This window comes from Protopterus annectens, chromosome 17.part0, assembly GCF_019279795.1.
Source record: "Protopterus annectens isolate FY-2018-M chromosome 17.part0, PAN1.0, whole genome shotgun sequence".
Taxonomy (NCBI): domain Eukaryota; kingdom Metazoa; phylum Chordata; order Ceratodontiformes; family Protopteridae; genus Protopterus; species Protopterus annectens.
In genome coordinates, this window is record NC_056751.1 from 352,268,123 (window position 1) to 352,294,831 (window position 26,709).

At 42.8% G+C, this 26,709-nt stretch overlaps 1 protein-coding gene across 2 annotated transcripts in view; it reads right to left on the reverse strand.

Annotated features, from left to right (window-relative positions):
* Nucleotides 1–26,709, reverse strand: part of TSG101 (tumor susceptibility 101) — a 935,600-nt gene that overhangs the window by 562,735 nt on the left and 346,156 nt on the right. Inside the window, exon 6 of one of the 2 annotated variants that reach the window (XM_044059389.1) lies at nt 22,516–22,539. The exons of the other annotated variant lie outside the window; for it this stretch is intronic. Within the exon in view, the coding sequence (XP_043915324.1) occupies nt 22,516–22,539 (24 nt within the window). The remainder of the gene's footprint in view (nt 1–22,515; nt 22,540–26,709) is intronic. 2 annotated transcript variants of the gene reach the window in all.

A 26,709-nucleotide genomic window follows, 5' to 3' on the forward strand; every position in this document is an offset into this window, starting at 1 on the left:
TAGCTGACTGTGTGGGCCCAGGATTGGAGTGAATATCTCCACACTGAGAAAGTTTGAGGTGGTGTGTTATGAGGTTGTGAAGAAAGCTGGCCTTATTAGTATGCCTGGATAGTTTGTGAGCTATTAGTTTAGTTTTTACGGATGCAGGAAAGAAGTGGAATTATTAAGGTATATGCAGTTATGATCAATTAAGGGGAATGTGATGTTAGAGAAACTGCTTATGTGAATGTCCAAAGGCAAGACTTGTGTGAATGTTTTTAAAGGTGCTACTGTTAGTGTTTTCTAAAATGAGGTAGCTTGTAATAGTAAGATGGTTATTGGTGACAGTTGGAAAGCAACCCAGGAGATAAGATTGATGCACTGCTATAACTGAGGAAACAGCAAAAGCAAATATCCTTGCAGATACATTCAGCTCAAACTTCTCCATCAAATTTCCCAATACAAAGTATACATTCCATGCCCTTCCCATGCAATTACCTCTCAGCATACCTTAAAAGCACTCTCCAAGACCAAAAATACCAGACTGTTTCCTGGTCAGTATGAAACAACCCCCAAAAGATCTCCACCTTAAACTACTCAACCGCAGCCTTTCCATCGGATACATACCAGAAGCCTGGAAAAAAGGTGTAGCAGTTTCCCTGCAAAGGGAAACCTCACCACAAACCCTGGCAACTACAGACCTATCAGTCTCACCAACATCATGTGTAAGGTGATGAATGCATCATTATGGACCTCAAACAGGGGCATTGGAAGCCTACATTCCCTAGACCCTATTCAATATAGCTCTGTAAAAGGCAGATTTATACCTATTAAACCTAGTTCACTTCTTTGACAGAATCATATAATTCCTTAATTTAGGTATTTTTTTTTGCTACCCCTCCCTGTAGCTGACTATCAGATGCCACCAGCTACACTCCTAATTCGCTGGGTCTACTGGACCTGCCTCAGCCTCCCCCGGGCTCAACCCAACCCAAGTGTGGAGAGCAAGGACACTGAAGCATCACTGTACTACTGCCAGGGAGTATACCCTAAGCCCCTCCTACTCTATGGCAGTCTTGAGAATTCTGCAACTACTGCTTATGGGAGGTACCTGCACACTTCAGTGCATGTGAAACCTCCTGACCAAGCTGAATATCATTTACAGCAAGCAGCTTATCCAGCTCTCAATGTTGCAAATGCAGTGACGCTAGCTTGCCTCCCTCTCCCAAGGATGGGTGAACTGGCATTAGCAGCTCTATCCAATCCTGCTTCCCCATCTGGTGCCAGTGGGGCTAGTCAACCTAGGTAATCTGTGGAGTACAATGGATATTTTTCCTCTATAAGGAATTTGACAGTATACCCCATTCTAGTATCAAACTGGTAAAAAATCAACATAAATCCCAATGGATTGTTAACTGGCTCACTATCAGATGCCACTCTATTAAAACAGACTTTTCAACAGCAGTGCAGTCTGTTTTGGGACCACTTCTATTTGGAGTTTACCTATCCAATGTCAACTCTAATGCTAAATCCCTTTGACAGATCAAGTTTGCTGATGCCTGCAAGCTTGGAGCCATCAACAACTCCCCTGAAGGCATTTACACTGGTCAAAACAACAAGATCTTCCTTACAGAATATAGTACCTGAAGACAGGGTTTAATGAGTCATAACTGAAAGAATGACTATATTTCTGACAAGAATAGGAGAACATTCGAAAATATTATGTATCTATTTCTGTCAAAAGAATAAATTATAGCTTGTCAATCTGTTTCTATAGTCAGTGTATGTTCTCTGATACTAGCCTGAACTACGAAACAATCAGGTCCCATCAAGGGACCATCATAAATGGAAGCAGAAAATTAAGTTGCCAGAGGTCTGGTTGTTTTTCACCAGTGGAAGGAAAAAACATTTTGCAGATACTGCTGGCAGTGAAGGAATTGCTGCTACCTATGTTGTCATCCATTGCAGCTACAGAAAATAACATAGGTGACAAAACAACACATCAAACAGAGTTACAGGAAGATAGTGGTTCTCATCTTCTGCACTGAAAACAATGACAAGACATAAGCCATGTTCAAAGCAAAGGTAGAAAATACACTACATTACTGTAAGGCAAGGAAATAAAGGAACACTAGAGTAAACTAGAACCAGAAAGTACAGTTTTGTACCTACCATAAATGTAGATGTCCGAGAGGTATGCATCTGCAGTCCTAACAAATGGGTTGTCCTGCCTCAGGCAGCCCTTCGGTCGGCCGGATTCCAAAGTCTGGGTCTGGCCTCGGCTGATGTCGCACTTCACCCGACGTCATAGCTGCAGTTCAGCGGGTATAAAGGCATCAGCCGACGCCATTTTCCTCAGTGTTTCTTGCCCCAGATGCCAGGTGCCCTCTAGGAAGGCTAAATTTGGATAAATGCAAAAGTTTCCAAATAACAGAGAGCAAATAAAAATAAACATGTATATACATATATACAAACAAATACACCATAATAGATTCCCCCAGCTAGCTACAAGATGGGCAAATACCCTAGGAGTACCACAGAGGGGAAGGAGGGAGGGTAATCCTGACTGCAGATGCATACCTCTCAGACATCTACATTTATGGTAGGTACAAAACTGTACTATGTCCTTCAAGGATGCATCTGCAGTCCTAACAAATGGGTAGAATACCATAGCCAAACTGGGGGAGGAGGTACTAATAAGATTATGGTGTAGTTAAGATCCCTTGAAAAACAGCAGTGGCAAAACCTGCTCGGGATCTGGAGTATAAGGGTAGATTATAATGCTTGGCAAATGTATGCACGGAGCTCCAAGTAGCAGCCTCTAAAATGTCTTTGGTAGCCACTCCTCGTAAAAAAGCTGTAGTAGTGGCTGTAGCCCTTGTGGAGTGAGGTCTGATGTTTTCTGGAGTTGTCTTTCCATGGTAAGAGTAACAAAATCTAATGCAATTTCCTATCTATTTTGAGATTGTCTGTTTTGAAATTGCTTTTCCTTCCATTCCTGTTGCATATGCTACCAGTAGCTGGTCAGTTTTTCTATTGTTCTTGGTTCTGTCCAGGTAGTAGTGCAATTGCCTATGCACATCCAAGGTATGTAGTAATCTTTCTCCCCTGTTCTGTGGGTTGGAGAAGAATGTAGGTAGGTGGATAGCTTGGTTTAAAGATACCCTGGAGACCACCTTTGGCATAAAAGTAGGATTAGTTCTCATGGACACTCTATCTTGATGGAAGATAAGGAAGGGCTGTACTGCCATTAATGCCTGTAATTCAGAAACCCTTCTTGGTGAAGCGATTGCAATCAGGAAAGCAGTTTTCCATGATAAGTACTGTAATTCTGCTGTTGCTGCTGGTTCAAAAGGAGGGAGTGTCAACTTTTCTAGCACAAAGTTCAAGTCCCATGCGGGCAATGGTGGCTTCCTTGGTGGCTTTACATTTTTAATTCCTCTCAGAAACTGCCTGAGTAGAGGATGAGAGAAGACTGGAGGGTCCATGTTGTATTCTGCTGAAATAGCTGACGCATGAATCTTAATGGAAGAGTAGGACAGGCCATTGTGGAAAAGTTCTGCCAAGTATTCCAGGATGTTAGCTATGTTTACCAGTGACACATTTTCTCCTTTTGCTGCACTCCAAATGAGATATCTTTTCCATTTTGCTGAATAAGTTTTCCTTGTTGAGGGTCTGCGAGCCTCCAAGATAATGTCTTTAACCCTTTGAGATAAATCTGGGTTATTTTGTCTTATGCAATGTTCCAAGCAGCTAGCTGCAGCGTTTTCAAGTTTGGATGCAGGGTTTTGAAGTTGTTCTGTGTTAGCAGTAAGGGAACAAGGGGCAGAGGCCATGCTTGTTCCCGAGACATACTCCTCAGTAATGGGTACCAATGCTGCCTCGGCCAGTCTGGAGCTATCAGGATGATCCTTGGGCGGTCTTCTTTGATCTTCAATAGCACCTTGTGCATCAAAGGAAGAAGTGGGAATGCATATGCTGTCAGGTTTTCCCAACTGAAAGATAGGGAGTCCACCTTCCAAGCAAGTGGGTGGTATGTCCTTGTGCAGAATTTTTTCAATTGGTGGTTGTGTGGGGATGCGAATAAGTCTATTTCTGGTAGTCCCCATTTCCTTGTAATGGATTTGAAGATGTCTGGATGCAGCATCCATTCGTGGGCATCCGTGGTAGTTCTGCTTAGGATGTCTGCTAGTATATTTTCTTTTCCTGGTACAAATATTGCCTGCAGCTGAATGTTGAGGCTCAGGGCCACATTCCAGAGGTCCATTGCCATCCGGCATGAAGGATATGAATGTGTGCCTCCCTGTTTGTTGATATACCACATAACTGTGGTGTTGTCCGTCCTTATCAGCAATTGACCCTGTTGAAGAAACGGTCTGAATGTCTGAATTGCCAGTTTTACTGCCAGCATCTCCTTTTGATTTATGTGTAGGTTCAGCTGGTCTTGAGTCCATAAGCCTTGTATGCACTTGTCCAGAATGTGTGCCCCCCAACCGAGGTCTGAGGCGTCCGTGGTGATAGTCTGGCTTGGTTGAGGGCTGTGGAAGGGCAGTCCTTTGTTCAATTGACAGGCCTGAGCCCACCATCGGAATTCTTGCTTCAGGCATGGAATTATTGGAATTTGGGTTTCTAGGCTGTGCTTGTGCTGAGACCATAAATTCCTTAGGTACCATTGCAACTTCCTCATATGCAGTCTGGCATGTGGAATCAATATTATGCAGGATGCCATGTAACCCAGGGCTTGCAGGACTTTCCTTGCTGTTAGCTGGTTCTGCGTTGTTAATGCCATGAAATAGAGGGGAAGGTGCTTCTGCTTTTCTGCTGTGAGGGATGCCATTTGATTTGATGTGTCCAGTTCTGCACCCAAGAAAGTTATCCTTTGGGATGGTATCAGCCTTGACTTTTTTATATTGACTGTGTATCCCAGGGCTTGCAGTAGATGAATGACCTTTTTCAAAGCTTTTGCTAATTTGTTTTTGTTGTCCACTTGTAACAGGCAGTCATCCAGGTAAGGGTAAATTTGAATTCCCTGAAGCCTGCAATGAGCAATTACTGATGCCAGGCATTTTGTGAATACTCTGGGCGCAGTAGATAAGCCAAAAGGCAATGCTGAGAATTGATAATGCTCTGATCCTGCAAGAAATCTGAGGTATCTTCTGCAATTTGGTCGTATGGGGACGTGCAGGTATGCCTCCTTGAGATCTAGAGTTACCAGCCAAGACTCCTTGCCCAGCATGGGAAGAAGCTGCTGTAGGGTCAGCATCTTGAATTTTGGAACAATGAGATATGTGTTCAGAGCGGACAGGTCGAGAATAGGTCTCCATTGGTTTTCTTTTCTTGGCACCAGGAAAAGTCTGGAGTAAAATCCTTGCCCTTGTTCCATAGGCGGTACCTTTTCTATAGCTCTCATCCTTATTAAGTGGTCTATTTGTTCTAGAGCTTTTGTCTTTTGATTTGGAGGTAGGTTTGGCATTCCTCTCTTCCTTGGTAGAGTATGGAAGTGAAACCTGTAACCTTTGTCTATTGTCTGTAAAATCCATTTGTCTCCTGTGATGTAATGCCAGTTTACTGAAAATAAGGCTAGCTTTCCGCCTAAGGGTGCTTCTAGTTGTTCCCTGGTAGGCGGTCTCAGAGCCAAGTCACTGTGATTGTCCTGTGGAAGTGGTAGTGGCTGGATCTGTGGCAGTACTTCGCTGGTTGTTAGGCTGCCACTGACGTCCCCTGTCGGCACCTCTGGATTGACCTCTGCCTCTTGGGCACCTATTCCTGCCTCTCTGTGCTCTGGTGGTGTCTGGAAAGGACCAATTCTTGGAAGGCCAGTTCCTACTAAACCTTGGAGGCTGGACCTGTAAGAAATCCTTGACTGTCTGGACAGATTTTGCTTTCTCTTCCACCTTCTTCAGCACCTGCTGTGCAGGGGAGCCAAACAAATTGTGCTTATCCATGGGAGCATCTAGGAGCTTTGATTTTACATGGTCTGGTAAGGACTGCTCTTTTAACCATGCATGCCTTCTGATCACTGTACCAGTCATAGCTGATCTAAAGGAAGCCTCCAGTGCATCATAGCCGCATTTTAAGGAATGATTACTGACCTGCTGAATGTTATGTACCATTTCCTGAAGAGACTTTTTGTCTAATGGTTCAGGCGAGGACAGTTTTTTAGTTAACTGATCTAACATAAATTCCTGATACTGAATCATGTGGAATTGACAGTTTAAGGCCCTAGCCGAAAGAGTAGCAGAAGTATAAACTTTTACCCCATCTCTCTAAGGCCCTAGATTCCCTTTCAGAGGGAGGGGTTTTGGCAGAGGTAGCTGCTACAGCCTTGGGTCCCTGTGAAATAGTTTCAGGATCTGCAAAAGGAGCCTTATACAAATGATAATGTGTGTCCGGAACCCTGTAGTACCTGTCGGGCTTAGCAGGGGGCGGAGGAAGTGAATCAGGAGCAGTACAAGCATCATTAAATGCATCATCCACAACAGTAAGTACTGGAGGAATGGCTAAAGGCCTATGCTGTGGCAAATGCAAAAAGGTCCTAAGCCTTTTCCTAGAGTCTGAAAAATCCTGGCCCTGCCATTGAAATTGTTCTCTCATAGCATGCAAGGTTTCCCCAAAAGAAAATTCCTCAGGCGGAGAGGCAGAAGGAATGGAGTCTTCTGCATCAGAGTCCTCATAAGGAGAATAAGGGCCTACTGGAGGGTTTGTATTTTCTGAATCATCAGAGGAGTAATCTGTAGAAACTGGCTCAGGGGGCTCTGCTCTAGGCCTCTTCTCTGGAGGTGGGTGAGAGGCCCTGTCAGGGTGAGGCTGGGATCCCCTGATCAAAGAAATGAGATCCTCTGCTAGACTAAGCATTTGAGTACTAGAGCTAGGCCTGTGAGAGGGGGTCTTAGCAGGCACAGTCTTGGTAGATTTTGCTGCTTTAGCCCTGGCAAAAGCCTTAATTGACATGGATGCAGTGGGCCTAGCAGCTCCATGTGCAGGAGTAGATATATCTAAAGGGATAGTATCAGATAAATCCTGTGAACCTGTAAGAGCAGGTGGAATTTCAGTAGCAGATTCAGCCATGCTGGATGAGGCCTCGGTAGGAGGCAAGCTTTCGGCCGAAGGAAGAACCGAGGACTCGGTTTCAGCCGAAACCGAGACACTCGCGGTTGACTTAACCGTGGTTTCGGCCGAAACCGCGGACCGCGAGTGTCGGTCCTTTTCCTTGCGCTTTTTAGCTAATTGTGAAGTCGGAGTTTCCGACGGCATGTTGTAAGCAAAAGCGGGCGAAAAACTCCTCAGCAAATTCCGACCGACGTCTAAGTGTCCGTCGGTTGAAAGAAGCACAGGCTAGACAAGCTGCTACGTCGTGGTCTGGGCTTAAACAAGGTAGGCAGTACGAGTGGAAATCTTTATGAGGTATTTGTTTCCCACAAGTTAAACAGTTATTCACTTTTTCTGACATCGGCTGAGGCAAGAAAGAGTCCCCAACGGGGTACTTAGCTTTTTAGAAGTCTTCGGTAGTAGCAATCTGTAGTTCTGACCGACCGGCACTTGCGAACAGCTTCTGCTTCGGGTGCCACGCGGCAAGAAAGACTGAGGAAAATGGCGTCGGCTGATGCCTTTACACCCGCTGAACTGCAGCTATGACGTCGGGTGAAGTGCGACATCAGCCGAGGCCAGACCCAGACTTTGGAATCCGGCCGACCGAAGGGCTGCCTGAGGCAGGACAACCCATTTGTTAGGACTGCAGATGCATCCTTGAAGGACATCCTGTGTCTTCTGTACAAAGATAAGGTTTAAGTTGCCTAACACGATAAATAATCAAAACACCATTATGTGAGCTGAGATATGAAGCTTTCACATATGTCAACCTGTTGTACCTTAAAAAGCAATTGCACAAGCACTCTAGCCTACAAAATAAACCTTGCTGAAATAGCTAAATCAAGATCTTTTTGTGGGGTAACAGGCTCCACACAAAACATGAATAGCAAAACTAAAAAGAATTTAACTATTAAAAGAAGCCACTACTTCAGAAACAGCAATGACACTGATAAAACTCTAAAACTTGGACCTGTGAAGAAAACATCCTGTTAAAAAATAAAACTCCATCTAGAAAGTGAAAACAAAACATATTTCACTACATATTGAAGTTTTATTCAATAGTGGCTCTTCCCCCTCTCTGTCTCTCTCTGCATCATTAGTAATATTTAATCCTTCTTTCACCTACAATGAATTATCTGTCCCCATAATATGACAAGGTCTATATACAACATTTCCACTTGCATAGTCTCTTCACTGATTTGCAGTACAAGTACTCTGAATCAGGAGACAAGGTCGCTGTTTTTTCTCCCACCAACTTAACAGTATTTGTGTTAAGTATAAGCTTATAAATGGTCCTTTGCACTAAATTTAAATCTTTTTCCAGATGAAGTAGCATTATGTACTTTGTTAAACATCCTGACTGTTATTTCTAGTAACTTACCTGAATATCACCTACAGTAAATTACTAAGGCGCAACACTGCTTTCATTTCACTTGCAGATCTGCTTAATCCTGTGTGACTAACAGTTCACATGTCACATACCTGACTGGCTTTCATTAGCTTTTTAATACTCAGTCTAAAGTTATATATGATGGTGGTGGAGATACATTTCTTACACAAAATAAAGTGAGACTTCAGATGGAAAATATTGTGGGATGCTGGCTGTTCACAGCAGGGCAAAATAAGACGTACTAAGTACTTCCTTACTGTTCATCTACATAAAACTTATTACAATGAAAAAAAAATCGACTAAGAAAAAGAATGGAGAAAGGATGGTGGTGTGCTTCAAGAAAAATAATCTAGGTAAACAGGAGATTGACTGTTTCCCAGTATGTGATCTTGACAGTGAATAAAGGAAAATATGCTACGACAGTCTGTACTGGGGTTATCACTTATATATATGTTAATTCACCAAAGTTGCACATTGTACCACACAGCTGCACTTAGTTATCAACAGTCTGATCTTACTGATTCTGATCTGAAAAGTGAAGCAGATGGTCAATATAGAGAATAATGCATCCTGAAAATAAGTAGCAAATGCAAAGAGCCTATAGTTGCCCAACCAATGAAAAGCAAGGACAGCACACATACGAAACCAAACACAAGTCAGAAAACATGCATATCCAATGGAAAAACTTTAACCACAACACACAGTCATTTAGCATTTGCAACAGAAGCACAGCACTGCATGCCCACTCCAAACATGAATCTTCTCCCCCTGTATCTATTTAAGGGTTAAATAAAAGTTATGTACTCACAATACCTATGCATCTGTGTTGTGCACTTTCATTTTACCTCAACGAATGGGTTTCAGATCTGACCTTGGATCCGACTCGGCCACCTTTCTCTATATTCTTGGATCTGACTCTCGAGCTCCTCACTTTACCCATAAAGCCCCTAAATATTGCATTACCTCAGATTTAGTTTACTATTACAATACATCAAGAAAATAAATTATAAGAAGGAGCAAAGCAGTACAGATACAGAATAGGGAGGTTCTCAAAGGGAAACTATGGTTCCTAACAAAAAACTTCATCAGGTCACTCCCAAAGGCATGGATGGGGGGAGGGAAGTTGAGGAAGACTGAAAATGGAGAACACAGATGCATAGTTACAGCGAGTACATAACTTTCATATCCGATGTTGTCATTTTAATTTATTCCTCACTGAATGTGACAAAGTCCACAGCTATGACAACCTTGGGAGGCCATCATGGAAGAATGTTCCAGAGAACCGCAGAAACAAATGCAGCCCTGTTTCTGCAGATAATATCCAACTTGCAATGAGCAATAAATGTATGAGCATGAGACCAAGAATCAGCTGCACAAATATCATCAATGGAAGCTCTAGACCAGAAGGCAGACGATGTAGCCATAGATCCAGTTGACTGTGCTTTTGGAGGTTTTGGCAAGGGTAAACCTCTTGAAGAGTAAACAAAGAAAATACAATCTGTTATCCATTTGGCTAAGGTAACTTTGGACATTGTTTTTCCCAATTTGTTACTTGTAAAGGAAACAAACAGTTGGTCAGTTCTTCTAAATTCCTTCATTCTATGAAGATAAAAATGAAGCTGCCTATGTACATCTAAAGAAGCAAGTACTCTCTCCTTTGTTGTCAAAATTTGGAAAGAAGACTGGCAAATTTGATAACTTCGTTGATGTTTGTTTCAAAGACAATTTTGGGTAGAAAGGAGGGCATTAGTACCTAAAGTAACTCCATCTTTATGGAAAATCAAATAAGGTGGTTTTGAAGAGAGTGCTTGGATTACTCGCCTCACAGAAGTAATGGCCACAAGAAAGACTGTTTTCTAAAAATGTGAGATCTCACTTAGCTGAGGGCTCAAAGGGAGGTTGACCAAGCTCTGTAATACAGTTAGATTCCAAGGTGGAGTAGGATCCTTTATCGGAGGTCAAATAGGTACCTTTAAGGAATGCTTTACATAATTCGGATGAAGCCAGAAGAGAAGCATTACCTTCTATTTGATAGTTAGAGATGATTGCTAGCTGAACTTTGATGGTGGAGAAACTAGCCCCACTTTGAAAAACCAAAGTAAGAAAATCTAAAACAGCAGGGACTGAAGAGGTGAAAGGATCCAACTCTCTCTATTGTGCCCAAAAGGAAAATCTCTTACATTTACTTTTATAAATCTTCCTCATAGAAGGTTTCTGGGATGAAAATAAGATTTGGCGAACAGGGAAGGAAAGCCTAGACTGTCTAGCCATCATTGGAATTGGAGAAACCATGCAGTCAATCTGAGACCTGGAATATCCAAATGAGTCATCCCTGATGGATATGACAGAGGATCTGGAATGAGGTCCAGTGTCCATGGGGGACACAGTTGGTGAGACAATAGAAAGGGGAATCAAACTTGCTGAGCCCAAAAGGGAGCAATGAGGATTAACATGCTCTTCAACCAGAGTGCTTTCTGAAGAAATGTGGGGATTAGAGGTAGGGGTGGGTAAGCATACAGGAGACCGGGGAGCTAAGCGTGGACTAGAGCATCTCTTGAGGACTCCCCCCAAGGGGGAATTAGGGAAAAAAACCTGCTGCATTTGTTGTTGAGGGGAGAGGCAAACAGATTACAGAAAGATTAACCCCACTGACAAAAAATCATTTTCGCCACTGCATGATTGAGAGACCACTTGTGAGGCATCAGGATAGTCCTGCTGAGTTGTTGGCTAGAACGTTGGATTACCCAAGTATATGCATTGCTACAAGAAAATGGCTGGAGGTGATTGCTCACTGCCAGACTCCTTGCTTCTCAGCAAAGGGGCAAGATCCTCCCTGTTTGTTGATGTACCACACCACTGACATATTATCTGTTTGCATAGCAATTGTCCCTAAAAGAAGAGAGTTCTTGAAGGCCTGCAACACTACAAGGACCGCTCTCATCTCTAAGACATTTATACGCAATTTGGTCTCTTCTGGGGACCATGTGCCTTGAACAGTCTTCTAGGAAATACCCCCCAGCCCAATTCAGAGGGGTCCATGGTCAACGTGACCTTTGGGGAAGAAGGATAAAGGGACGTCCCTGACAAACTTCATCAGACTGAGTCCATTATAGTAGGGAGTCTCAGTAGACTTAAGACAGTTTTATAGGATGTTTCAAAGGTTGTCGAAGAATGGACCATTGTACTGTTAGTCTCCATTAGAGAATTCACAAGTGAAGATGAGTGGTACGTATTAGGATAATCACTGTACCCATCGAACCTAAAGCTCGAAGAAACATTTAATTTGTTTTTTTTTTTTTTAAGGAGATGCCTGGTTGCTGGTGTGAGAAGCCAGTTATCCAGATAAGGAAAAGTACAGTTTTGTACCTACCATAAATGTAGATGTTCGAGGATCTACATTGCTGCAGTCATAACCTGTGGGTAGTCCACTGTCCTCGATCGGCCCGAATACCAAAGAGCTGGGCTGGCGTCGGTCATTGTCGCCTGGAGCTGACGTCAGTACGTAGTAGTACTTAAGCGCATGACTGACGCCATATCCTCAGTCTTTCTTGCCCCAGATGTCAGAAGGCCTAAGAATGAAAGAAGGCCAGAGCCAAAATAGTAAACACGCAACCACAAACTATAGAGGGGAAGGAGGGAGGGATAATTGGACTGCAGCAATGTAGATCCTCGAACATCTACATTTATGGTAGGTACAAAACTGTACTATGTTCTTCGTCTCACATTGCTGCAGTCATAACCTGTGGGTAGAATCCCAAAGCAAAGGAAAAGGGAGGCTGGCAAACTAAGTAGCATTAGGAGCTGCTAACATGCCCTGTAAAACTGCAGTGGCAAACCCAGCCCTGGACTTGGAATAAAGAGGGAGATGGTAATGCTTAGTAAAAGTGTGTACTGAACTCCAAGTAGCTGCCTCCAAAATATCCTTAGTAGCTACCCCCCTCAAAAAAGCAGTAGATGTGGCAGTAGCCCTAGTAGAATGAGGCCTGATCCCAGCAGGAACATCCTTCCCATGATGAGAATAACAAAAAGCAAAAGTAAAGGTTCCCCCTGGGATTCAGCCGAACCCTCGGCAGGATCCACAGATTCAACCGGAGGCTCCGTAGAACCGGCGTCCGCAACGGATGACTCATCCGGTTTAGACTTCACAGATTTATCTTTACGCTTTTTAGCGGTAGCGGGCGTCGGAGGATCCGACGGCATGTTATAGTTACACCTTTTACCAAAAACAAGCCTGGCACAGTCTAATCTCCTTTTAATGGTGCGCTTATTAAATCTAGCACAAAAGCGACACCCGACCACGTCGTGCTCAGGCCCCAAGCAAGGAATACAGAAAGAGTGATAATCCCTATGAGGTATCTGTTTCCCACGAGAAATGCAATTATTAACTTTTTCTGACATCCGGAAACTGAGGCAAGAAAAAGACAAAGATTTCCCCAACGGGGTACTTAGCCAACTTGGTCTTGGTCTGAAACTTCGAAAAAGACAATTTCAGAGCGCCGAGCGGCACTCATACGCTGCTTCTGCTTCGGACCACGCGGCAAGAAAGACTGAGGATATGGCGTCGGTCATGCGCTTAAGTACTACTACGTACTGACGTCAGCTCCAGGCGACAATGACCGACGCCAGCCCAGCTCTTTGGTATTCGGGCCGATCGAGGACAGCGGACTACCCACAGGTTATGACTGCAGCAATGTGAGACGAAGAACATCACTCTGAATCCATGCAGTCTGAGATGAGCTGCTACAACTGCCATGCATTTGGTGTACACCCTGGGGGCTGTGGTGTGACCAAAGGTCAGGGCTTTGAACTGGTAATGACTGGCTCCCAACCAAAAACGCAAGTATCTTCGACAGCGCCTGGTCATTTTGATGCAATAGTACACATCTTGATCTACAGAGGACCTCTAGTCATTTTTCTGTAAAAGAGGCAAAAGAGACTAAACCATGACCATCCAGAGCTTGGAGTTCTTTATAAACTGATTTAGATAACTGAGATCCAAAATAGGTCTCGGGTCCCCTGTTTCTTTGGCACTAAAAAGAAAGTATAGTTGTGTACACTTACCATAAATGTAGATGTTCGAGTGTATTCACTGTTGCAGTCATTACATTTGGGTAATCTGCTGGCAGGTTGCCCTCAGTCAGCCTGATTAACAAAGTCTTGGGTCCTGCGTTGGTTGCTGTCCCTTCTTCCATGACGTCAGGTCGTCAGGGGTATAAATCATGCAGCCAACGCCATTTTATCAGTTTTTCTTGCCCCAGATGTCAGATGCCCCCATAATGGGAAGAAATTATATACATGGTTAAACCTCTATCAAAAAGCAAATACACCAGAAAGCTTTAAGCATAGTGAACAAGAATAGACGTACAGACAACAGAAGTCCAGGGGCTGGAGTGAGGGGTAACCAGGACTACAACAGTGAATGCACTCGAACATCTACATTTATGGTAAGTGTACACAACTGTACTATGTTCTTCGTGTTTCACTGTTGCAGTCATTACATTTGGGTAGACTCCCAAAGCTATGGTTGGGAGGAGGAGATTAAACAGCATTAGGGCCATCTAAAAGGCCCTGCAAGACAGCAGTGGCAAAGCCAGCTCTTGATTTAGAGAAAATTGTTAAATGATAATGTTTGGTGAAAGTATGTACAGAGCTCCAGGTAGCAGCTTCTAGGATGTCCCTGGTGGAAACACCTCTGACAAAGGCTGTAGAAGTAGATGCAGCCCTGGTGGAGTCAGATCTGATCCCCTGGGGGATAGGTTTTCCATGGTGCTTATAGCAGAAATAAATGCAATGGCTTATCCATTTAGAAATGGTTTGTTTTGAAATAGCCTTCCCCTCTGCTCCTGCAGCAAATGCTACCAGCAGTTGTTCAGATTTTCTTTGTGGCTTAGTCCTGTCCAAGTAGAATCTAAGTTGTCTGTGCACATCCAAAGAATGCAGAATCCATTCTCCTTTGTTCTGTGAATTGGGAAAGAAGGTTGGCAAATGAATGGACTGATTAAGAGCCACACTGGAAACCACCTGGGGCATGAATGATGGACTGGTCCTCAGAGATACCCTGTCCGCATGAAAGATGATGAAAGGCTCCACTGCCATAAGGGCCTGTAATTCAGATACCCTTCTAGCTGAAGTGATTGCTAAAAGGAAGGCTGTTTTTCAAGAAATAAATTCTAAATCAGCAGTAGCAGCTGGCTCGAAAGGAGGTAGAGTGAGTTTCTCCAAAACAAAATTAAGGTCCAAGGAAGGGGTAGGAGCTCTCCTTGGTGGTCTCAAGTTTTTTGCCCCTCTGAGATTCTGCTTGAGCAGAGGATGAGAAAAGAGGGAAGGTTCTGTGTTATAATGAGCTGAAACAGCTGAAGAGTGGATTTTAATGGAGGAAAAAGACAGGCCCTTGTGGAGCATCTCAGTTAAATATTGCAAAATCTGAGGTAAATTGGACACTGCTACACTCATTCCTAAAGATTGGTTCCAGGCACAGAATCTTTTCCACTTGTCAGCATAAGATTTTCTAGTAGTAGGTCTCCTTGCCTCCAAGATGACATCCATCATAGGTTTGCTGAAGGATCAAAAGGGTGAAATTAAGTGATTAGCCAGGCTGCAAGGTTATATGTTGGAAGCTGAGGTTGAAGAATTTAGTTCTCCTGCTGAGACAGCAGGGAAGGGGTGTGAGGCAGGCGCCATGGAGATAGTTGCGACACACAGCTCAGGAGGGGGTACCAGTGCTGGCGCGGCGAGTCTGGTGCAATCAAAATCATCCTTGGTTTGTCTTGTTTGACTTTTAGTAGAACTTTGGAGAGCAGAGGCAGAGGGGGATAGGCGTAGACTGATAGGTTTTTCCAGCTGAAGGACAGAGCATTCACTTTCCAGGCTTGTTTGTGTGGAATCCTTGTGCAAAACTTGTCCAACTGGGAGTTCTGGGGGGAGGCAAATAGATCAATGTCTGGGCTCCCCCATTCGCTTGTCAACATGTTGAAAATCCGTGGTTCCAGTTTCCACTCATGTGAGTCCATGAGATTACTGCTTAGTCCATCTGCCAGTGTATTCATTTTTCCTGGCAGGAACTGAGCTTGTAGATGCACTTGGTAGCTCAAGGCTGTGTTCCATAATGCCATGGCTAGTCTGCAGAGGGGGTAGGAATGTGTACCCCCCCTGCTTGTTTATGTACCACATCACCGTGGTGTTTTCTGTCTTTACCATTAGTTGTCCTGGAAGAATGTAGTCTTTGAAGGCTGTCAGAGCATTCTGTACAGCTGCCATTTCGTTTTGATTGATATGTAGGTGCATTTGATTTGGTTCCATTTGCTCTGAATGCACTTCCCTGCCAGGTGAGCCCCCCATGCGTAGTCTGATGCATCTGTAGTTAGAGTTTGGGTGGCAGGGGGTAGTATGAATGGAAGACCCTTGTTTTGGTGGCAGGCCTCTGCCCACCATAGGAACTCCAGACGTAGGCAAGGTATGATAGGAATCATTGTTTCCAGGCTGTGACAATGTTGACTCCATAGACTTTTTAGATACCACTGTAGTTTCCTCATATGCAGTCTTGCATATGGAATTAGAAGAATGTAGGAGGCCATGAACCTCAAGGCTTGCAGTATTTGTCTTGCAGATAGCAGGGCCTTTGTGGCCACTTGTTTGAAGTAAGTTACCAAATGAATTTGTTTTTCTGGTGTGAGGAAGGCCATCTGGGCAGCTGTATTTAACCTTGCACCCAGGAATGTAATCTGTCGACAGGGTACCAGTTCTGATTTCTTTTCGTTTATGGTGTACCCCAGACAGATTAGCACCCTTTTTACAAACGCCAGATGATTTAAAAGTATGCCCTGGTTTTCTGCCTGAATTAGACAATCGTCCAGGTATGGATATATTTGAATATTTCTTTGACTGGAAAATGCAATAACTGGAGCCAGGCACTTTGTGAATACCCTGGGCGCAGTAGACAAGCCAAAGGGCAGTGCAGAGAACTGATAATGCAAGTAGCCTGCATAGGTATCTTCTGCAAGATTCCCTGAATGGGATGTGCAGGTATGCTTCTTTCTAGAGTGGCCACTCAGGCGTCTTTGAATAGCATAGGAAGTAATTGGTGAAGAGTCAGCATCTTGAATTTTGGAATCTCCAGAAAGGTGTTTAGAGTAGACAAGTCCAGGATCGGATGCCATGATTTGTCTTTTCTGGGTACCAGAAAGAGCCTGGAGTAGAAACCTTGTCCCTTTTCCTCTTCTGGTACCAGTTGAATAGCCCCCAAGTTTAAGAACGAATTAACTTGTTTTTGAGCCTCTGCCCACTGGTTTGGAGGCAGGTCTAGCCACACGTTTGGTGTTGGCAACGTGTGGAAATGAAATCTGTATCCCTGGGACACTATATTTAAAACCCATTTGTCCTGGGTTACGAGTTCCCAGTTCTTTGCATGAAGAGCAATCTTTCCCCCCAAAGGGGCGGTCAAAAGATAAGTGCTTGGAAATTTTAAAGGAAAGTCATTGAGACTGTTTACCATAGGGGGTGTATTGTTATTTCCAGATTTGGAAGTGGAGGCCCCTCACTGCTTAGTTCTGAAAGAACCCTGGGACTGAAACCTGGGGTTTTTGCCATGTCTGGTTTTGGCTTGAGAGGACCTTAAAGGGACTGGAAAGGACCAATTCATGGTAGGCCAGTGCCTACTAAATCCTGGAGGTTGCACTTGTAAAAATCTTTAACAGTTTGCAAATATTTAGCTTTATCTTCCATCTTTTTAAGAACTTCTTCAGCCTTATTGCCAAACAGGCGATCCTGATTTAAAGGAGCATCCAACAGTTTAGCTTTAACATGATCAGGCAAAGATTGCTCCTTAAGCCAAGCATGCCTTCTAAGCACAGACCCAGTAACAGCAGCCCTGCAAGAGGCCTCTAAAGAATCAAAACCACATTGCAAAGTATGTTTTCCGACCTGTTCAGCAGAATCCATTAAATCCTGTAAATCTTTATTTTCCACACAGTCAGGAATCAACATTTTCTGTTTAAGTGGTCCAATAATATGTTGTTGATATTTTAACATATGAAATTGACAGTTTAAGGCTCTGATTGCCAAGGTTGCATTAGTATAAACCTTTTTACCCCATCTATCCAGGGCCCTGGAATCTCTATCAGAAGGGGTAGGATTTTTAGCAGTAGAAGCCTTAATGCCCTTGGGCCCCTGAGAAACAGTTTCTGGATCTGCAACAGGATTTTTGAAAAGAAACTTGTGGGACTCAGGAACCCTGTAATAACAATCAGGTTTACTTGGAGCCCGAGGCAGGGAATCAGGGACCAAACTGGATTCCGAGAACACATCATCAACAATGTCTAGTACAGGAGGTATAGCCAAAGGCCTATGCTGAGGTAGAAGGAGGAAATCCCTAAGCCTCTTCTTAGAATCGGAAAATTCCTGGCTTTCCCAGTGGAAATGTTCCCTTAAAGCATGTAAAGTTTCCCCAAAAGTGAAATCATCAGGAGGGGAAGCAGAAGGAATGGAATCCTCTGCATCAGAATCCTCATAGGCAGGTATGGACAAATCTAAGTCATCAGAAGAAACAGAATTCTGAATAGAAGATTCATAATCAAGCTCAGCCCTAGGCCTCTTAGAGAAGGGTGGTTGACTACCCCGATTAGAGTAATTAGATCTTCAGCCATTTAGGCATAGGGGCCAGAGCATGCGGCCTGGGCGTCAGTTTTTTAGACATGGATCGAGATTTAGGTCTTAGCCAGTTTAGTCAGTTTAATATGCAAGTCAGTAGGCCTGAATACACCCTCATCCAAGGTAGAGACATCCGCAGGTTCCAAAGCTGAAGTATCTCGCGGCATACTGGACTCCGAATGGGTCTCAGTAGAGGCCTGTGAATCAGAAGTAGCGGGTATCAGGGGCTGCAAAAGCACCTCACTGAATACAGGCGAACTGACGACTGGCTTAGAAGAAGCATCGCCGGCAGTTTTGGACCTCAGCAGCCTGTCTCTGTCTTTATCTTTGCGTTTTTTTGGAATCCCAGTAGTCGGAATGCTAACCGACAACATTTCTGGATAATAAAACCGAGAACCAAAATATTTAGAGGCAAAAATGTACCGACGCCGGATAGTGCGCTGATTAAATTAAGTGCAAAACCGACAGCAAGGTACATCGTGGTCAGGGCCTAGGCAAGGAATACAGTACGAATGAAAATCTTTGTGAGTTATTTGCTTTCCACAAGTAATGCAATTATTAACTTTTATACACACCAACAAAGCAGCGCTGAGCAAAGGGTCTCCACAGATCTGATAAATTTAAAAGTCCAAAAACAGAGGAGGCTCACCACGACCACTTAAATATAAAAACTCTTTAATACTGCAGCAAAGTAAGCGCTTTCACGTTACAGGAATGCTTCTTCAGACTTGAATGACTGCCATCTAAAATCAGGTGTTTTAAATACCATTTAACTCCACATCAACCAATCAAAGATGCAACCTAATTATATCAGTTAAAGTACTAAAAACAATCACTAAAACATCTATATAGTTTATAGTATATGTGTAAATATATAAAAAATTAAATAAAAAACAACAACTAAAGCACATACAAAATATAGAATCCTAAAAATACATTTAATTATGTCAGTATATATATATACTTGCTAAAATTATTTCATATGCATACTTAATGTGTGTAGGGGCGGGCTGCCAAAAACGGCTTGAGTGTGACCCGCTCATTCAAACCATGCCCTCTGTGACTTTGTAACTTTAGAATCCATTTATTTTCCCTCTCTTCAGTATAATTTTTGATGTCACCTAGCCTATAGGATTTCCTTATCAGTTCTAATACTGTGAAACTAAATTTATGAGATGTACCTTCCTGTAATACATGACTGGCTAAAGCATTAGATTCATTTTCTTTATTTATCGCATAAATGTGTTCTCTAACCCGTTCCCTCAAGCTTCTGTTAGTCTTGCCCACATAAAAACATGAGCATTTTAGACATACAGCAACATATATAACATTTCTCGATTTACAATCCGCATAAAAGTTCGTATAATGGGTCTTTTTAGTGTCGGGATGGATAAAACTATTATTGCCAGACATGAAAACACACTGATTACAGCTTCTACATGGAAAAGTTCCTTCTCTCATGGATCTAACAGATTTTTTGTTCTCACTTTCATAACACAATAATCTCTTAAGTGACTTGGTGACATTATACGAACTTTTTTGACATCAAAAATTATACTGAAGAGAGGGAAAATAAATGGATTCTAAAGTTACAAAGTCACAGAGGGCATGGTTTGAATGAGCGGGTCACACTCAAGCCGTTTTTGGCAGCCTGCCCCTACACACATTAATATGCATATGAAAAAATTTTAGCAAGTATATATATACTGACATAATTAAATGTATCTTTAGGATTCTATATTTTGTATGTGCTTTAGTTGTTGTTTTTTATTTAATATTTTATATATTTACACATATACTATAAACTATATAAATGTTTTAGTGATTGTTTTTAGTACTTTAACTGATATAATTAGGCTGCATCTTTGATTGGTTGATGTGGAGTTAAATGGTATTTAAAACACCTGATTTTAGATGGCAGTCATTCAAGTCTGAAGAAGCATTCCTGTAACGTGAAAGAGCTTACTTTGCTGCAGTATTAAAGAGCTTTTATATTTAATTATTAACTTTTACTGACATCAGGGGGGTGTGCCAACTAAAGATGTACATGGGCCAGTCCTGAAGGCTTTTAGGAACACCGATTCCTCTGGGAAGGGGTTTTGGAGGACCAAACCACCTTTTTTGGTGTAGGATCTCTAGAATATCTTCTGGTGGTGACTTCTGGGACCCTTCTTCATCAAAATCAGTGCATACAGTCAAATATTCTTTAGGGAAATCTAAATGCCTCCTTTTACACAATCTCTTCCAAGGAACCTCTTCAGTGGGGTGCTCTGGACAGGTATAGGAAGAGAAGGGGAGTTCCCTAATTGGAACTGCCTGGAAGCTCTTATGGGGTTGGCATTCCCTGAGGAGTAGGGTGAAGAGGCTCAGGGAATACATCTAAAGAAGGCACGGGGGGATGGGATCTGAGGAAGTAAGAGTCGAAACAGCTCTCAGATGGGAGACAGCCCTCTCCACCACCTCAAAGGCAGAGGGACTGTGAGAAGCCGAAGCTAACCTCGCCAGAGCTGAAACTCTCAGATCAGTTAAGCCTTGGTCCCCTCCAGTTCTCTGCTCTGAGGGGGGGGGGGTTGAACCCGAGCTGTCCAGCTCCAAGGGAAAGCAAGAGCTCCAAAGCCTTGGAGTCAAGGTCACCCCCCCCAGATCTGATGCCAACACTTCGGCTCTGACACTTGTCCTGCTCGGGGGGGGGGGGGGTGCAGAACTGGTCAGGGAGTCAGGAAGAAAGTCAGAGTCAAAGAAAAAAGGCATCTTCAGATCAGACTCTTGGGAGTTCTCAGATATGAGGGCTCCGAAACAGTATGTCAGATCACAGAAGGAGAGATGATGGTATATGAAGAAGGCTTAAGGCTCACGGATCCGATAGGTTATGGAGATGGTAAAACCCCCATCTAGATCTCTGCTCTGAGAAATTTCCTCATCATCCTGTCAACATCTGCTTCGGAAAGACTTCAGGAAGACCTGATGGAAGAAGAAGTGGATGGAGGTCGATATGGTTTTCTTGGGATCTCCTGCAAAAAGGGAGACCTAAGTCTTGGAGAAACTGGCTCCAGACAGAAACAATGACTACAAGGACTCCAGAGTCAAGGAGACTTAGTGACTGAAGGAGTTGGATCCATAGGTGCTGCATCTGAGTGTTTCTTAAGTTTTGCTGGCAGCTCCGCTACTGGAGCAGTTTTGGGAAAGCAACCAGATAGCACTTCCTTTGTTCCCTGAGCTCTGTAGGCTTTGACTTTTTTGAGGGGGTTTGAGGCCCTGAAGCAAAAGTAGAAGAATGAGGTGCTGAAGCAGGAAGAAGGCCCTTTAGTGACAGGTGCAATAAAGTAGTATTTATGTCTCTGGAACTGAACCAAGCACAAATCACACAGAGAGAGTCTAGATGAATGGTGCCTAAACAATAAATGCACTCCCTGTGGGCATCAGAATTGGGTATCTTAAGCCCACAGGAAGTGCACTTCTTAAAACTACTAAGCTTTTCAGCCACAGCAGTAAACTAACAAGAAAAATTCTATATATAAAAGATTTTTTTGTTTTAAAAGGAAAAGAAAATCAGAGGGAAGAAAAAGGAACTTTACTAACAATGGTAAATAGAATACCTTAATGAGTAAGGTAAAGTCCAAAGAAGATTACAACAATGGCAACATGAATATCCAAACAACAGGTAAGAAAAGTGCAAAAATGTTAAAAATAAGTGGGTAAAGAGAGGAAGGGTTATTGGAAAGCTACACAGAAGTAAAGAAAAATTCAATTCTAAAGTTATTACGCATTAACGTGAAAGAAATAAGTTCCCTGAGCTCGAGAGAAGGAAATCTTGACTGAATCATTAGGCAAACAAGATCTAAGATAATGCAGTAGTTAGGGGAATTATCGGTACAGGGCTTGAGAGTTGGATCAAATAATCTAGAAAAAAGTGGCAGAGTCAGAGCTAAGGTCAGATCCAAGACCCATTCATTGAGGAATGAATGAAAATGACAACATCAGATCATAAAGTCTTTCATCCCTTTGGCAAATGAAGTGCATTTTTATTCAAAAACGTTAAAGTGTTCTTGCTTATTTAAACACGCTGGCTTATGGTCTCACAAAATATGAGCACAATTTAAGACATTTATCGTTGTATAAGTACTCTAGGACATATCTAATGCATAAATGTGACAAATTAAAAAAATTATAATTAAGAAATATGTATCTGAATTAATCAAGATACTGCTTCTCTATAGTAAAAAAGGTAATCTTAAAAACAGGGAAAAATTACAAAAAAAATAACTTCTCCATGCAGGTGTAATTTTTACAACAAAATCAACTTAAGCAAATAATATTCCATTGCAATGCATTAAGTTCATATGCATACAAGTTTTAAACAATCAAAGCAAAGAAACAGCACCATTGCACAAATCACACCAGTAGATACATACATTTTGCTATCATGTACATCCAGCCTAAAGTGAAAAAAGAACAAATTATCAGTCTTCAAAAATTCTTCCACTTCTATTTTTGCATTATGAATGATTCTTCAACAGTGGTGTCCATTAGTACTTGTATACAAACCTAATATGTGGTCTCAATAAAAAAAAAAAAAGTTTTGCATAAACAAAGGCACTGAAATACACTCTTCTACTACAAATACATTTCAAACAATTATGTTAAGGCAACTGCAAGTATTAGCTTCTCAGACTATCAGTTCCAAATGAAGCCAGTACAAAACTGGGCATACGAAAATTTGTTGATATCTTAAAAACTGGCAGGCTCAAAGCTGACTTTGCAAGTGACAGTAGAGCTTACAGTTAATCACTTAATAGCTGTGGAAGCTTAGAAAAATTGGTAAGGGTAAAATATTTATTTGTCCTACCATCTGGTTACATAAGACTGCTTCTCACTGAGCTCATACTGACTTACTATAAATTAGGGACTTTGTTTATAAAATGCACATATTCATTTTACACAACAGCTACATGTAAATACAAAAGAACAGTTGTCCCAAAATAAAATCATTAAATCACTGCCTCTGGGAGCTCTGGAAGGTTACCTTCTAACTTATAGTACAAAAGTGTATTTGTATCGCTAGAGCCATGTTTGTTACTATGGAAGTATAAACAGTATCAATGCTCAGCAAAATCTTACCTTCACAACATATCATTCATTAGAACCAGTAATAAACTCAACTGTGCAAATGATAATTAACAATAAGCAAGTTATTATTCAATAAATGCTTATTCAAAAATGTCCACTGTTACTGGGCAACCCAATCAGTGTGCCCATTGTAAACACAGCATATACCAATGCAAAAGTCCGGCTGATCAAGTAGTAATTTACTGAGATTTGCTTACCAGGGAAGTCTGACAGGGTAACAAATACTCATTTTCAGCAGAGGTCCATAGAGAAAAGCTCCAGAGTATTAAATAGCATCAAATAAAACAGTAGTATAGATGCAACTGAAAAACATATATACATACAATTTGACAGCGGAATACATAGATTACAATAAAGCATGAGAAAACACCAATAATGTAATATTAAAAGGAAAAAAAATTACAATTCAGTATATACAAAAGTTTAAATTTTTTAAATGGCATCAAGATTATTAGCTTGCATGTCAGACATTAGAGTTTCATTTTTCTTATTCGATGAATAAAGTAGCTGTAGTGTAATCCAAAGACAGAGAACACTATGGAGATACTATCCTCTCTGTTTCGTCTCTTGTACTGAGCTGACGTACTGAGCAATTATGTAGACGTATGGACAGTACATTCGTTTTCCAGGTAGAAGGTGAAAGAACACTAAAGTTCTATTATACAATCACATTATTCAAGAAAGGTAAGCATTTTCTTTCTTACATATTACTGTATAATAGCAATAACTCACAAGTGGGTGTGGGTGTGGGTTTTGTAGAATTTACCCATAGTTAGCTTTGTTTGATCTCTTGAGCTTAGCCCTTATGATCAAATCACACCAAAAGTAGGTAAATAGTACAGTTGTGTACACTTACATAAATGTAGATGTTCGAGTGTATTCACTGTTGCAGTCATCACACTTGCATTATCTGCCTGCAGGTAGCCCTCAGTCAGCCTGAATACCTCAGACTTAGTATTTCTGCGTCGGTTGCTGTCGCTCCAGGACTGATGTCAGGTCGTCAGGGGTATAAAAACAGGCAGCCGACGTCATTACATCAGTTTTGTTTGCCCCAAATGTCAGGAGCCCCCCAACAGAGAGCTAAGCTATGGCGGGAAAATCACCTCCAGTAAAAAGTAAAAAAAAAATACCAATATCCCTTCCAGGGGTGAGTAATATATACAGAGAGGAGAGAGAGAGAGGAGGGGGCTGGAGGGAGGGAAACCAGGACTGCAACAGTGAATACACTCGAACATCTAAATTTACGGTAAGTGTACACAACTGTACTATGTTCTTTGTGTTTCACTGTTGCAGTCGTCACACTTGGGTTGATTCCCAAAGCTGAAGAAAGGGTGGAGGCAGTCAAGAAGAGTTTGGGCTGACTAGTATGCCCTGCAGGATTGCAGTTGCAAAACCCGCCCTGGATTTGGAAAATATAGGCAGGCGGTAATGCTTGGTGAATGTGTGTACAGAACTCCATGTAGCAGCCTCCAGAATGTCCCTGGCAGGGACTCCCCTGAGGAATGCTGCAGAGGTAGAAGTTGCCCTAGAGGAATGTGTTCCGACCCCCTGAGGGATTGGTTTCCCATGGTGTTTGTAGCAGAAATGGATACAGTGTGTTATCCATTTGGAAATTGTATGTTTTGAAATGGCCTTGCCCTCTGCCCCTGGTGCAAAACTGAGTAACAACTGGTCAGATTTCCTGAAGGGCTTAGTCCTATCCAGATAGAATCTTAGCTGTCTGTGCATGTCCAAGGAGTGCAGAATCCTTTCCCCTTTGAGGCTTAGGGAAGAAGGTTGGCAAATGGATAGATTGGTTGAGAGCCACACTGCACACCACTTTAGGCATAAAGGAAGGATTAGTCCTGAGGAAGACCCTGTCAGCATGAAAAATAATGAAGGGTTCCACAGCCATCAGTGCTTGTAGCTCAGATACTCTTCTAGCTGAAGTGATGGCCAGAAGCAATGCTGTTTTCCAAGAGAGGAATTTTAACTCTGCTGACACTGCAGGCTCAAAAGGGGGTAGTGTGAGCTCTTTCAGTACAAAGTTAAGGTCCCAAGCAGGGGTGGGTGCTCTCCTTGGTGGCCTTAAGTTGTTTGCCCCTCTCAGGAACTGTTTGATGAGAGGGTGAGAGAAGAGGGGTGGCTCAGTTTTGTAATGAGCCGACATGACAGAGGCATGGAGCTTTATGGAGGAGAAGGATAGGCCTCTGTGGAGTAGGTCTGCTAAGTAATCCAGGATTAGAGGTAGGGAGGGCAGAATTGTGTCCTCCTTCTTTAGATTGAATCCAGGAGCAATACATTTTCCACTTATCAACATAAGATTTCCTTGTACTGGATCTTCTGACTTCAAGAATGGCGTCCAGCACCTGCTTGCTTAGGCTGGTCGCTGGGGAAGAATTCAAGGAATAATCCAGGCTGCAAGATTCAGGGTTTGACGTTGTGGATGCAAGATCTGTCCCCCCTGCTGAGTGAGCAGGGTCAGGCTCTGGGGTAGGTGCCAGGGTGGCACCAGTGACAGGCTGCACAGTAGTGGGTACCAGTACTGGCGTGGTAAGTCTGGGGCAATCAGGATTGCCCTTGGTCTGTCCTGTCTTATCTTGAGCAATATTCTTGAGAAAAAGGGCAGAGAGGGAAATGCATAGATTGAGAGGTTTACCCACTAGAAGGATAGGGCATCCACTTTCCAGGCCCTGCTGTGAGGTGTCCTGGTGCAGAATGTGCTGAGCTGGTGATTGCAAGAGACAAATATATCCACCTCTGGGGACGCCCATTTCTGAATCAGAAGGCTGAAGGTGCTGGGCTCTAATTGCCACTCGTGTGGGTCTAGGATATTTTTGCTTAAGTCGTCTGCCAGTGAGTTTTGTTTGCCTGGCAGGAACTGAGCTTGCAGAAGTACCTGGATGTCCAAGGCCGTGTTACACAGGGCCGTGGCTAGCCTGCAGAGTGGGTTCCCCCCTGCTTGTTGATGTACCACATAACTGTGGTGTTGTCTGTTTTTATTAGCAGGGGTCCTGGTGAGAGTAGGTAGCTGAAAGCTGTTTGAGTGTGCTGAACAGCTGGCATCTCTTTTTGGTTGATGTGCAGATGAATTTGACTTAGGCTCCACTGGCCCTGAATGCACTTGTCATCCAGGTGTGCCCCCAGGCATAGTCTGATGCGTCTGTGGTTAGGGTCTGGGCAGCATGGGATTGAGTAAAGGGAAGTCCCTTGATGTGGTTGCATGCTGCTGCCCACCAAAGAAACTCTGTCCTCAGACAAGGTATGCTAGGAATGACAGTTTCCAGGTCCTGAGAATGTTGGCATCAAAGACTTTTTAAGTACCATTGAAGTTTCCTCATATGCAGTCTGTCATATGGAATTAGTAGGATGAAAGAGGCCATGAACCCTAGGGCCTGTAGGATTTTCCTTGTGGACAGCTGTGTTCTAGTGGCCATTTGAGTGAAGTAGCCTGTCAGGTAGGCTTGTTTTTCTGGAGTAAGGAATGCCATCTGGGATGC